At 37.0% G+C, this 14,663-nt stretch overlaps 1 protein-coding gene across 1 annotated transcript; it reads right to left on the reverse strand.

Moving 5' to 3' along the window:
* Positions 1-241: 241 nt before the first annotated feature.
* On the reverse strand, positions 242-11,832 carry spdef (SAM pointed domain containing ets transcription factor). The gene is made up of 6 exons (XM_086149914.1): positions 11,522-11,832; positions 4,321-4,753; positions 3,489-3,686; positions 2,551-2,598; positions 1,923-2,057; positions 242-1,468 (listed from the first exon to the last, which is right to left on the reverse strand). Exons 2-6 carry the CDS (start codon positions 4,742-4,744, stop codon positions 1,290-1,292), a joined length of 984 nt encoding a protein of 327 aa, XP_086006040.1. The 5' UTR covers positions 4,745-4,753; positions 11,522-11,832; the 3' UTR covers positions 242-1,289.
* Between the last annotated feature and the right edge of the window lie 2,831 nt (positions 11,833-14,663).

Genomic DNA, 14,663 nt, shown 5'->3' on the forward strand with positions numbered 1-14,663 from the left:
AAAACAAAGCAATACCATTCATTTCCCAAAAAGGTAACTTATGTATTTACTAAATGAGAGGAAAGACAATTGTACACACTACTATGCAATGAATTAATAGGGCAGGTATTTACTTTAATTTCCACAATCAGAGTAAATGCAAAGTGGACAGACGATAAATGCTAACAAAAACACGAACACAATCAGATACTTAAATCAATACATTATTTTTTAAAGAACAAAAAAACAAGTCAGTGCCACATCACATCAAAATCTCTTTTGCTTAATTCCACCAGAATTCTATGTGAGTACGAGGACGAGAAGAGAGAAACAAATGGCAATGGGTTTATAGCCATGTTAATGCTGGTTCACTCACATACAGTTTTTAGTGGATGGCAACATGGTATATACACTAAGGACGTTAACATGCCAACACTCGTATTTAGCTCAGGCATACTGCCGATTGTCTTACGAGACTATTATTTTGTATTACAAAATATATTTTTGGGGCATAAAACGTATCGAGCTTAAACTATTTAGTAACACTTCCACCCGTTAAATGCAAGCCACAGCGGCAACACTTTAGCTAAGTTACTAGCGTGTTTGCAGGGCGGGAAAAATTGCGATGCTAGCGCCAATGGAGTTACTGTTAGCATTTGAAAAGGCTTCCCTGGCGACATCCATTTTCCCTCGCGGCAGTTTCGCTGACTTACCTGGTAGTATACAGGGTTGAGTTCACCGTTAGCCACAAAGCAGCTAGCTATCTTTTAGCATTAACTTGCTGCATGTTTCTTCATAAAATCTCTGTTTCTGGAGTCTAAACATGAATCTTAGAACACTACATTTTTAAATAAAAGAGCAATGGGAATAAAATTAGTATCCAAGCCACGTTTTCATCCCTACAACGAGGCCGGTTGTGCCCAACTCCTCCCTCCTTTCAAGCTCCCCCCTTTTGTCCAAATAATCGGGGGTATATTTCATTTTAATATAATCTCTTGTGGCATTACAAACTTCATTAAAAAAACGACAAACGGGGGGTGAGGGGTGGATAAGAAGCCAGATTGTGCTCAAGACAAGGCAGTTTGTTTATATATTTTTTTTATTTATTCATTATCAGTGTGTCTGGTTCAACTGAAAAGTTCCTCACCAGCCACAACGCTGCGCCTCGTCCATTCAGTCTTCATGCAGCTGCTTCCCGCTTTTCATGGCGAAACGTGTCACTGCATGTTTCCCATGCTCCGACCCTCGCCTTTGGCAAGATGTGAGATAGTGTCTTTTTTCAGGGAAGGGGGGTTATAGGTTTGATCTGCTCACACTGGGTTAACAAACTGATACACCAATCTCTGGGACACATCGGGCTTCCTGATGATACCCTTCTTGTAGTACTGCCTTATGGAGCGGCTCAGCTTGTCATAGTTCATGGCAGGTCGGTTCTTCCTGAGTCCCCACAATTTAGCGACATAAGCAGAGTCTTCAATTTTAAAAATCCCTGGTGGAGAAAAACATTACATTTGTTTTTAAATCTGTAATGCCCCTGTTCTGAATGTATTTGAAAACTTTCAGGAAGTCTATTTTCTCCAAAATCACCATGATTGGACATGAATCCGAAGTCATGAAATGTCCTCTTTAAAACAATTTCCAAGTTTATGGTGTATGTTTTTGGCAATTAAGATGCTGAAAAATGTTCAAAAGGGTGTAATAAAATGACCTGTGTTTGGATAGTATAGATTCAATTGATCCCATGATGGGGAACTTGAATTTTCACAGCAGATGTGATACCTATTATATATTTTAACTTTAACTTTCCCCTCTGAAATTTTGCAAAATGAATCTCTGATGAATCCCACTGGTGATGTCCATCATAAGATAAAAATAAATAAATATGTTTAAAATATAAACAAAAAAAGAAAAGAAGAAGTAACTAAGTACAAATCCACTCCTACCTTTTTCTTTATTAAGCCAGCGGATGCAGCGGCCATAGTTATGCGGTTTAAGCAGAAGCTCCCTGAGAAACTGCCAAAGGTGAATTGGTTGACCTGAACATGATGAGTCCGCCTCAGACCAAAGCTCTTCAGTGCCTACATGAACAAACACACAACACACACACACACACACACACACACACACATACACACACACACACGATATAACAAAGGAATTACATTTGTTGTCTTAAAAATTGAACCTGCAACAAATAAATGTTAGCATATTCAGTTTAAACGATAAAAATTGAAATTGACCTTCTTCATTTCTCATTTCTACTTCTTAATATGCTTTATTTTTAAAAACTTCTTGGGTTCTCGAAATTACCAAAAATCATAAGTTCTGAAGTTTTTGGATCTCATATATCTGACAGGTATTGTCACGCCTTTTATGATTTTTTTCTTTAATCATGTAATATAATTTTCAATTTAATTGTAATTTTGACAGGGTGATTAAAACTTAGAGTATACATATACATTTTTCTGAAGTTTTTGGTTGTTTTTTCAGCGAGATGAGATTATGTTCATCAAACAAAACCTGAGTAGTTGTCCTATCTTGTCTAAGTCTGGAAATTAAAAGAGTACTTACCTGTAGTTTTGGTTTCTCCACCTGTGCACCTCTCCTTCATCCAGGCAGCTGGAGGGAAGATTGACAGGTTAAGAAACATTTCAGCTTTAAGTAAATATCATACTGAGGTACTGTTTAAACTTCATAGTTTAGAGTTAAAACAAAGAACATTGAGAAGCCTTTCATGTGTATTAGAGAAATAAAATGTGTGACAGGGGGTTAATTTACTGTCTGCTTTGTTGTTTCCGATTTTTCTTACAAATCTACAACACTATTTTCAAATACCTTACAAATTCTATGTTCACTTTCGTAATTTCTGGGCCACTTTGCTGGAGATTTTAGTATTTTTTTTTCAAGCTGTTTTAAGTGCCAGGATTTTATATTTACCTTTAAAACTTTTGAATTTTAAATCTTACAGGTATGCTTCTAAACTTTTTTTCAGTCTGTTTTTGTTTTGGTTCGATACTTACTAAGATTCAAAAATACATTTCACCGAATTATGTACAACTTTGAAAAATACACTTTGTCTTACCTTACTATCATTTTCTTTTCATTATTTCAATCTTTTTTGCTTTTGTTTTGTTACATATTTATTTCAGTGTACATTTCTTGACAGTTTTCTGGTCAATTTGCCGTGCGCATAAAGATAGATTTCTTGCAAATTCTCTCATGATGGTCCAACTAATTTGAAGGTCATTTTCTTACAAATATTCAATTGGTTATCTTCCAGTTTTTTAAGGTCTTGGATGTTATTTGTTCTGTCTAAATGCATTCATGCAAGTGGGGTATTTCAAACGGTCCTGAATGAACTGCCTCTGCTATTAAGACATTGTGATATATCTCCCATCTTCAAATACACAAGACACCAAATATGAATTCATATGTTTTTCATAAAAAGTGTTGTGCAGATATCCAAGGAGTTTGCACTATGATATGATGAATTCATTCAACAGTCTCACTTGACTTCCAAATGTCCAGGTGGGCATGAAGTGTGTCTCCACACTGTGGCGAACGCTGGCGAAACTCCTCTTCACTCATGGCACACAGGTCTTTCCCCGTCAGCTCCTGGAAGGCTTTTTCTGCATGAGGCAAACGGTACAGATGTTCTGTCCACAGCAGCCATTTTTGGACATTATTTGTGTTCCATTCTATGGGGTCTGAGAAAAGAGCAAACACCATGGAAAACATGAGAAATGTCCTGCTGCTTCACCTATAAATGACCTAGTTAAGTGTTATATTGAGTCTATAGGGATCCGCTTATCCCGCATTATGCTTTGTTTATTCTCTTCTTCACATTAAAGATACCATGAAAGTACAAGGCAGTCATGCTTCCATGCCATAACGTTTCTTATCAAGAGAATAGATGACAGTGGGTTGCAAAAGTTAATGACTGTCAAAGCCTCACAATACAATATTCGGGCTCTGTTTGCTTTCCTAGTAAGTGAGACCTCGCCCAAATGATTGTGTACACGTGGACTTGAAGGAAAGAATCATCACTGTCACAGTCCCACAGAACTCATGCAAAGGTCAGGATTAAACAGATCCTGGAGCAGGCAAACATGGCTTTGCGTTAGCAAGGTTATGATTGACTACATCTGTCATCCTGTCAGTGCTATGCATACAAATATGGGTGTAAGCAACAGTAGCTTATGTATGTCTGAATAAATATATTGCTACTGATGCCAGACGATCCCAATTTTTTTAAGGGAAATGGTTTGTTTAGTTTTGACTCTGTTTAAGTATTGCAAAAACCATTCCGTGACGGAGTGGGTGTGGTAGAAACCATTCTACCTGGTGTGATGTTGAGGAGTTTGCAGGCTGTTTCAATGTCCTTCAGCACCTCTCCTACGACCATGCTCTGCACCTGTTCCAGAGAATGCTCCTCCTCCTGACACTCCAACCCGGGTGAGAGTCCCTGCTCTTGGCTGTCAATGACTGGGCATTGCTCTGGTTCCTCTTGGGGCTCCATGCGAATCGTTGCCACATCGTGAGCAGAGGAGGGTTCTGAAACCTTCACTAGCCATCCCTCCTCAGAGGGATGCATGTCAAAGCAGGAAAGGTAGAGACCAGGAATACCACTTGCTTTCGGCTCCAACAAGTCCCACAGTTCTCCAGTGCTCCTGTTTCTCTCCAAGATGGTAAAAGTGTTCTCTGTCATTCCAATGCGAGATCCATAAACTGTGGCTTCTGATAAACGTCCTACTGAATTGGACATAACTGATGCCTGGGGAAAAGGGAGACACGAAAAAGTCACATGACTGCTTTAAGTCCGAGAGCTCGTGGAAGCATGAATAAACTGAAATTAAATCGTAGTTATTTTTGCAATTATTTGGGCTTTATCCATGGGCTCAGCGTCAGTGCATAGATACAAACTGAAAGACATGGATACAATTGTAACTGTTGCAAAAGAGATGTGTACATTTTCACATAACTAAAAAACTGTGAAGTTTAAAGGAATTATTTCATTCAGAATAATGACTTTGACTCAAAATAATCTGATTCAATTACATTTAGATAATAGGACACTCATCATTTTTGTATGTGCCTTTAAACCTCAAGTTCTTGTGTCCACACATCAAAATGCCACATGAAGACATGTATCCATTCGCTATACTCAATATATCATAACAGTATACTTCACGTTGACTGATTTATTATCTTATATGACACTTTTCTGCATATCTTTTGGTGGCAGCAAAATAAAATCATAGCAATTAATGCAAAAACAATATGGAAACACTCATTAGCAGATCCCTTGACAATAGTGGCAAAATAAAATTTAAAAAAAAGTGTTTCTTTTGATGCGTGTTGGATATGCAGCCAGTTTTTAATATAATTATCAATAGTAGTACCTTGTGAGGGAAATTGCTAAGATTTAATTCAGGTCAAAATCCTGAAGATTTCGACATCACTATGACCTGGAGGACTGAGAACCTCCACAGACCAAGATTTAATAGTGGTTTGTTGAATTATAATTCAGCTTGCCCCCATATGTCGATATATCTTTCTTAGGCAAAAACAAATAAATGTTGAACTAATAATAGATATTTTGGTTCAGTTTCTAATTCTTATTTGATTAACTTTGGTCCACTATAACTAAAAAAAAAAGAAAAGCAGGATACAAAAGCTCAGTTGACGCTCTTGACATTTCATTTTGCAAAAAACAAATTAATAATTGAAATTTATTAAAAATAAATATATTTTGAATATAAATATATTGAAATATGAAATCAATATATATATTGTTTATTTGGTGTGTTTTTTTTACCACACCAAACACAGTTTTTGCCTTTTCAGGCTTTCTAAACCATTCCCTTGAGACTATCATAGACTGCATTTTTTTGTTTTGTGTTGAAAGCTGCTAATTGTAGCTGTCATGAATTTTCACAGTGGCCATTGGACTACATAGAACTGCAGTCTCTTCATCAAACTGTGCAGACATCCAAGTATAAGTCATCCATATTCAGATATGAGTGTTCAGACGTAGATCGCATTGCATAAAATCAATCAACTCACGTTAACTTTTAAACAATAAAAATTTGATTTCGAAGATTTTTAATTGGACTGATGAGTGTATATTCTAACCAAAACTGAACATGGTTGGTTAAAAATCCTTGGAACAATTAATTTTTAGGCTGGATATTTAACCTGCATTCACTCAGTCCAACATCAGTGTAAAAAATGATTCTTTCAAAGGCAGGTGAAATGACATGCAAATTGTGTAAAAACGGTTAATAAAATGCCTGTGTCAATTACATGAAATTTTACACAATGTTATCAAGATATTACATAATGCACTGTTATAAACATCTCCTCAAACAAAGATCCAGGCATCTAGTTTTTAAATCTAAATGACGGTACCTTTTCCAACAGATCCTTTCCTATAGGACGCTGGCTGCTAAACAAACAAACAGTTTAGCCTTCCGAAGAAGCTGCAGGGCAGACATCACTCATGGAGATAGTTATTGAGGTAAGGCTATGGCAGTTGACTCTATAAAAACCCTATTTCTAATGAAGTTTCTTGGGAAATTCCCCTCAAGAGAGTTAAACACACACAGCGCTGACAGGCATGGGGCAAAATGGATTTGACTGAGTCTCTGAATTTGTGGGTCAGTGGACCAGAATGGGCTGTGGCTTGGGGGTGGCTGACTTGTATTGAAACCTGGCTTTCAAGGTGCCGTCTCTTCAGCCCTCTGTCTCCACTGTCAGCTGGAGTTTTTAATCAAATGGAAGTTAGATAATGTGGTGGAACCCGGGCACTTAATCTGCCCAGACCCACGTATCCAAAACCAACCCATATATCTGTTTCGCGAGAATGAGGCTGTATCTGTTTCGCGAGAATGAGGCTGATTGTCACAACAGAGTGTTCTTAACAGGAAATTGCCATCATAAGTGCTGGTTTATGGATGTCAGCTGCATCACAAGTGTTATAATCTCAGAGACAACTTTGATATGGTGCCCATAATGTGTACCTGCCACAGATGGCATATGGGATGGAACATGCTGACACACAATGCTTTATCGTGGCAAAGCAAGTGCACTCCTACAGAGCACATGTCAAAGCCTTATTTGTTAAGATATTAAAGCTATTAGACTCGTAAAAAATTTAGAGACTGATAAATCCACCACGTCAGGAAATATCGTCAGTGAAGACACTGTTTAAAATGAATCCAGCTGACATTAAGCCATTTCGTTTCCAGGTAATTTCATGTGAGGGTCTGCAAATAGGACATGATAAAATGTTTTCTGGAACGAGGAAAACATATGTATTTAACATTCCCTTTATTGTTGGAATGAACGCTTTAACTGACAATACTTCTGGTAAATTAATTTTTGCAGTATTGTACACAACATTTGAACACAACACGTTTAGAAAAGACTGGATTTAAAAGGCTTGGTATCTTCAAAATTGTGTTTAGATATATTAGCTATTGGTTGCAAATGAAAGTTATTTTTCTACTGTGGTGAGATTTGCTTGGCACACAAAAAGAATTTCTATTTTCAGATATTGTAGGCTCTTCAAGATGATCCACAGACTGTCAGTTTGTAATTTTATGTTGGAATGATTTGTCCATTTAACTTTTTTTCTGGGTAAGATTGACAGTATGGCCTTTCTATTGCCTTGCCATAACTTGAAGAAAAAAAATTGCTTCACATGCTAAGAGATAAAGGCCCTTATTTGTCAAAAAAAAATCGAAATCACATGAAATTCAGCTGTCATTTTTTTTCTCATTTAAATAAAAAACAAAATGGGAACGCTGGTGTCAAGCTTTGGAATTTTTTCTCCACATAATAAAAATAATTATGTTTCTCATTTTACTCTTTTCAACATACTTGTGTTGAAGTGCTGTCACAAAATAAATCTAGTTATCATCTCAGACCCAGTAAAGAAGATACCCATCTCAGTCTTTGGTCCTCGACCCCCTCACAGTAAAACTGCTCCCCTGCTCCTCCTTTTATCTCCAAACTTCTCTAAAAACCGCACTGCCTTTTCACTTCAACAGGAGTCAGATTAAAATCCACTGGCATCTCAGCCTGGCTGCTGTGTGTCAACTCTGCTGTGTAACAGCTTGCACTAAGCCCATTAGCAAAGCAAATTTAGCCATATTACCTTCTTCCAAAAGGAAGAGGGGGCACAAGAAAAAGACACAAACACACACCCCTGCAGAGAGGGATTAAGTCCCTGACTGATCTCTAAATGAGTTTGGTCAAGACGCTGATATTCATTTCAGGAGCATTAGAGCTTGCTCCATTTGCTCAGCAAAGTCAGCCTTTGACACCGAAGGAAGACTCTCTCCATGCAGGCATTCACCCTGGGAACCATATTTCTTCCAAATGCTTGGTTTTATTTAACTTGAAGGTTTTGGATGCTCGAGGCAAGGATTTTATACGACTGGCTTCGTAAAATTTTAACTGAAGCCAACCGTCTAAAGCAATAACAAAAAACAAACACTCTGCACTTGTGTGTTCAAGTGTAACTAGAAATAGATTGAGAAGCTCGAGTTAACACAACATCAACAATTCCTACGTCTAAACAGCCTGTTTAAGGTGGAATATGTTGCAGATCAAAACAATCACTTTAGCTTAAAATTAACCCATTTGCCAATTCATCACTGCTGCTGAAGTATTTAACAAGGCAGAAGTTGGCTAAGTGTTTAAATTAAAGTTAATAAGTAGTGATTAAAACAACTGAGAGTCTCCTCTTTCAAGTGTGTTTGACCCGGATGATTCAATCCGAGCTGAAAAGAAAAGGTCACGTTTGAGATTCGAGAGCATCTTTCAGAAAAAAAAAACCCAAAACCTTCAACGGACCTGTGGCCTGTCACAAAAAAAGGTATGTGTTGTTTGAGTCTGGAGTTAAAGGAGTGTGTACAGCCAGGCGTGACTGTTTGCCCTGTCAGTGTTAGAGGGAGATTTTCTTTTTCCTTGTTTCTCATGGGAATCTCACTGGAAGTCATTGTTCTGAGAACAAGTGAAAAAGGGATTTATTGTTAGCCAGTGCTCCTTGCTCAACAATCGTGTTGCTGGGAGGAGAGTCTGCAGTTTTGTGGAAGCAAGTTGGAACTGAAGATCACTTCCTTTTAGTAACACATAATGAACAGTGATCTGCTCATGTTATAAATCTAGAGAAGATGTTAATGATTGTTCATAGGATCTACTTAAGGAAAAGTCCCAAGAAACGTTGGTTTTAATTAACTCTATGAAAACAAATGAAGTCCATCACAAAACACTACTTCCTTCTCTGAGACCTCGAGTTTTTACGTTTTATTGCCTCCAGGTTGTGATTTGGATGCTGTTTTTCTGGGCTGTCAGCCAACAGACAACACTAGATCATTTTTTCAACCAAACATTTTTTCTCTATTTTTTTTCTATCACAATGCAACTTTGAAGCACATTCTGTTAAACTGCATCCATATTAACCCTTAGAAATGTAATAATAAGAGAGCTGTGGGAAAAAACAAATCAAAGGAAAGGAGGATGCCGACTGACATTTAATTCCAAAAGAGAAGTTACAATACAAAAGTACTGGAAAACAACTTAAGAGGGAGCAGCTACAGCAGGGACAAGGACAACTCATTAGTAATTTCCAAAAATGAATTAAAAGAAACACTGCTGGACGAGATGCAGGGAAATTTAAGAATGAACAACTGAATAAACGTTTTGTGGGGCGGCTTAGCTAAAGTGGTAAAAAGCAGTCATCTTGGAGCCGAGAGTTCGAATCACAGGCTGACCCTACTTTGGTTCATTCATTAAGGGGGGGAATGCAGAGAATATATTCCTGCAAGTGATAAAGTATTCAAAATGGTTTATACAGTCGATGTCCATTTTGTTGATTGCTTATTGAATTTCAGAACAACTCATAAGCCATGTCCAGATCCCCAGAGTTTAAGTAAAAATGACTATAGTTAAAGTTAGGAGAATTCCCACAAGTCTGAGATTGCTGTTGCAATGGGTAAATTAAAGGTCAATTCAGTTACTCAGTCAGTGCCTTAACTGATTAAATAAGTCATTTTACCCTCTTTCTAGTCTGATACTCAAAGTGTACCATAGGAGCAATAATGATTATCCCCAGTTTGTTTTGACGTTACTATCAGTGACATGGTCTTAATAGATCCTATGTTATGTTATGTTATGTTATGTTATGTTATGTTATGTTATGTTATGTTATGTTATGTTATGTTATGTTATGTTATGTTATGTTATGTTATGTTATGTTATGTTATGTTATGTTATGTTATGTTATGTTATGTTAAACGTGGGACAGTAGCAGTTATGGCCTTTGACTGATGTACAAATGTGTGAGTAAAAGGTTGTCCAATTCCTACAGACTAGGCAGTAAGCATCAAGGGAAACCAAGTCACAGCCCCTCATCCTTGCTCAACAGACAGCTGGACAAAAAGTGTCTCTGATCAAGACAGCACTTTTTTTTAAGTATTGTTTTCATATATAAGAATGTTGAATAAAATCATGATTTTAAATCAACTGCACAGCTGATTTGTACATTATAAATGTTCATTATAAAAACATCATCAGAAATATTTTTGTAAAATATTCAAAAAGCAGATTAGAATCTCATAATTATATCAGCTTTCTTTTGTAGTACATTTATCATTTTGTTAATTTTTAATTTTAAAAATATAAAAATATCATTTGACATGTGACCAAAGAGGAGCTTAGAGTGCTCTTGCCTCACTTTTTCAACAAGGGCAGGTTGTAGCAATTGGCAATGGAAGATGTTGGTGTCGTTGGTGATCCATTTCTGTTGTTTTTAAGGTGCACCAGCATGAGGCCAATCTCCTGGGATACACTAAACCATGGCAAACAGCTTCAAAATGAAATTCATTGAGCTGATTTTAAAGTTAACAATCCATATGATATATACAGAGTACTTGAGCATGCAGCACTTGAGCTTTTGATGAATGGTTGAAATGGATGGAGGAATAACTCACTCATCTGTTTCTGCAGAGAGGGTACAGAAACACTGAGGACAAGAAGACACCCAAGGCACAGGCTGATGTGAAAAAGACTGGGGGAATTTGACTGAATATCAGGAGAGGGTTCAAAGAAAATAAGAATTACTATTTGTTTCTGAGTGACAGCCAATATTAAATTGCAAATATGCAAATCCAAGCAAAACTGGTGGGTAAGCCTAGAAATCACGAATGAAAAAAAGAGTTAACAGATTTGATTGAAAACAATATAAAATGATCCATCTAGCTAACCAGCCTGCCCAGTTTAACTTCTTCACGGCTCTCATTTCCAGGTCATTAAGCTATTCTGTATTGACAAAAAACATTAGAAACTTTTGAAAACTATACTTCGGGCATTTAAAATACCAAAGTATCCTGAATCATCTGAGTTTTTCTGGACAACAAATTTCATTCACAAACTATAATTCACATTTTAATTAACAATCATAACACATAAACACATTGTTGTTGTTTTTTTTTTTAAGCTATTCAACACGCAATGTGAGTCACCGTATTCTTACCAAGGTAAAGATGCTCAGTGGTCTTGATGGCCAGAGGTAGACCGGATGTAATGCAGCCGCGGTGTCTTGCTGGGATGAAGGCCAGGCTTGCAGAGGATGCCCAGCTTCCCAAGGACAGAGGTGCACCAGTGGGCACCTTGCGTTGCTGTGATGACAACCCTCGGGCCCCCAGCCTGAGGCCTTAGAAACCTCCTCTGCTTCTAGTTGAAATAACCTGAGAGTCACAACCGAAAATGCAACTGCAAACTAGCGTTTTAAGAGACAGCACCTGCTGGGGGTTTGAACAAAGTGAGAGTGAGTAAGGGACTGACTGGTTGAGTGCAATGGAATTCCAGCACCACTGACTGCAATTTACATTTATAGGGCTGCTGAAAGAGAGAGAGAGGGAGAGAGAGAGATACCGCCTCAAACAAACAATCTTGTTCAACCTGATTGCTTGGTGTTACACACAATTCAAAATGATATCATACAGACGAATTGAATATCAACTTGGTTTCCCTCCAAAGTGTTGACATCTGCAAAAGGGTTATTTCCACAAATGGTGCCATGGTTCCTTGTCAAGTTGTTTTTCCTTATTTTGTCACATTCTGGAGTGAGAGAGAGTCACTCTAGATTAGAAAGTCAACCTGAGTGAAGCTATTCAGCCAGAGAAACACACATCTTTGTTATCATATAGGGTTAGTCAAAAAGGGTCTCTAGCGTTACTAAGAAGAATAGTATGAAGGCTGATGTTCTTCACATGGTTCCTTCCAGAGTAATATCTTTGGTCTTTTGTTTTTCATCATATATATTAATATTGTCAATAATGTATTATATCAAGATACAGCTAACTTGTAGTAAAATTACCACTCAAAGCAAGTTAATTCACTTTTATCTGTATAGCTCAAAAATCACAGATTGGGTTTTTTTAAAGGCTTTAGATCTGTACGTAATGTAAATATTGGCCCTTGACACGAGTGAGAAAAAACTGTCAACAGATTCATCTATTAACAGGGAAAATGAGACACCTAGGAAAGATCCTTGCCTGACTTTGGGATTGTTGTCCCAGGGTGGATGTGCCATACATATTTATAGGGCAGTGACATTAAAATAATTAACAATTAACAATGACCCTAACATTAATGGCTACAGTGTGATACATTTGATAAGACTGTTAAACATTTAAAATAACAATTTTAAATCTTAGTTTAATACCAGATAAAGATGAATTGAACTTGGTGGAAGTTATTGGATCAATCACAGGCAGATGTCCATAACTGCCCTTGAAAGATAATTCATTCTGAGACGAGAGAGACAGCGAAGGAGATAGTAGATGTGTTGAGCCTAAAAACACGTGGCAAAGGAATAGAGGACAGGGGGTTTGTCAGATTATATCAGATATTTTCCTAAATCATCCCAGTCAGCAGGAACTGATACTGACTAGAAAACTTGGGATTAGGGGATCCAAGGAGACTGAGACAAAGTAAATAATCCAATCCCTGATTGAAAGTTAATGCCAGACAATGACTTGACTATAAATTTAGATTCAAAGGCACCTATGACAAGCAGATTTTCGCAGGATAAGTGCGCCTGCAAATGAGCAATTTAAAGCCACTTAGAGAGGGCCAAGAGCAAACTCCTGAGTTACATTATATCTCACATCAGTAAATATTGACAATCAATATCAGAAACATCCTGTCAATGTCAGAAGAGTAAGGCTGAAAAACAGTCCCAAAAATATATTGGGACTAATTTCATATAAAGATGCCCTGGAGCAACAGAGTGTAAATGGAGCAGAATATTATTAACCGGTTTTTAAGTGCAATTTCATTGAATAGTTGACCCTGAGATCTGGGTGAAATGGCTTAGATAGATTTTCCTCGTGTAAATAACCAAACAATCTCATAAATTATAAAAGAAAAGACAGTGGGAGGCCATTGAGTGTTTATAGGACAGTCCAGATCATTAATTTGAAATGCATTCAGGACCAACCTTTTTAATGCAAAAGAATTAATTTACACATACACACACACACACACACACACACACACACACATACATACAACATACAAATACCTCCAATACCTGTGAGGATCAACACATTTCTGAATGAGATTTTTTGGTAAGAAATGGCCCAATGGACATTAAGGCTCATATATATTTACATGGAAATATTTAAATGAATAGAAAGGGTGCTTTAAAAAAAAAAATTCCACACTTCTTTTTCTTTGCCCACTTTCATACTTCTCGATGTGTGCTTGCGCGTGTATACGTACGCGCGCGTGCACACACACACACATACACACACACACACACACATACACACACACACACACACACACTAAAAGCCTCCCATGTTTCTGGCAAGTTATTGTTAGAGCCTTGTAACAATAATGCATCTGCTTACCTCTAAAATTCCTGCAGCCTAACTGATAATCAATTCTACATCAAAATATAGTTCAATAAAATCATCCCTCCTCACTAACAACCTCCATATGGGAGTATGGAAGTGTTTGTAAAAATTTGGGGGAAACAAAAAAAATAACATTTGATGGTTATCATGGTCTCTGTGACATGGCACATTCAAATTCCTATTTGTCTTCTCAACACCACATCGGGATGACCTTTCATATATCACAGGTTCTTAATGGAAACAGTACATTTGAGAAAGTATTTCAAATGAAAAGTTACACAATCTGCTCTTAATATTCAAATCTAAAAAATTGATACAGAAATTTTGAAATTATAAAAACAATGCCTGAGTTGGTGTTCCGCTTGATTTTATTGCTATTGCATATTTACTTGTGAAAATAGTTGATATAAGATGTCAATATTATTCAATTACAGTATTTTGATTACAGTGTTAGATGTGATAGTAGTGGGGCCTTATTTATTTTTATTTTATATTCTATTTTATTTTACAATATAACAATGCTAAAGTAACTTATTGCATCCAAATAGGATGCACATTTTAAAGTTTGTGAGAGTTGGATTGTTTGTCCTCTATTTGAAAATTAAACCTAACCTAATGAAAGACAAGACACACTGTTTTTCTTCAGAAAAGTTTGTGGGAGTTAAATTTGTCTGAACAATGTTATTCCAAGAGAAATGGAAGTGTGTTTTAGAAGGCTCTTTAGATTTTATGTACAAAGCAACCGTAATC

This window comes from Fistularia commersonii, chromosome 7 (assembly GCF_037954325.1).
Source record: "Fistularia commersonii isolate RoL2024-O1a breed Wild chromosome 7, RoL_Fcom_v1.0, whole genome shotgun sequence".
In the NCBI taxonomy this organism is placed as follows: domain Eukaryota; kingdom Metazoa; phylum Chordata; class Actinopteri; order Syngnathiformes; family Fistulariidae; genus Fistularia; species Fistularia commersonii.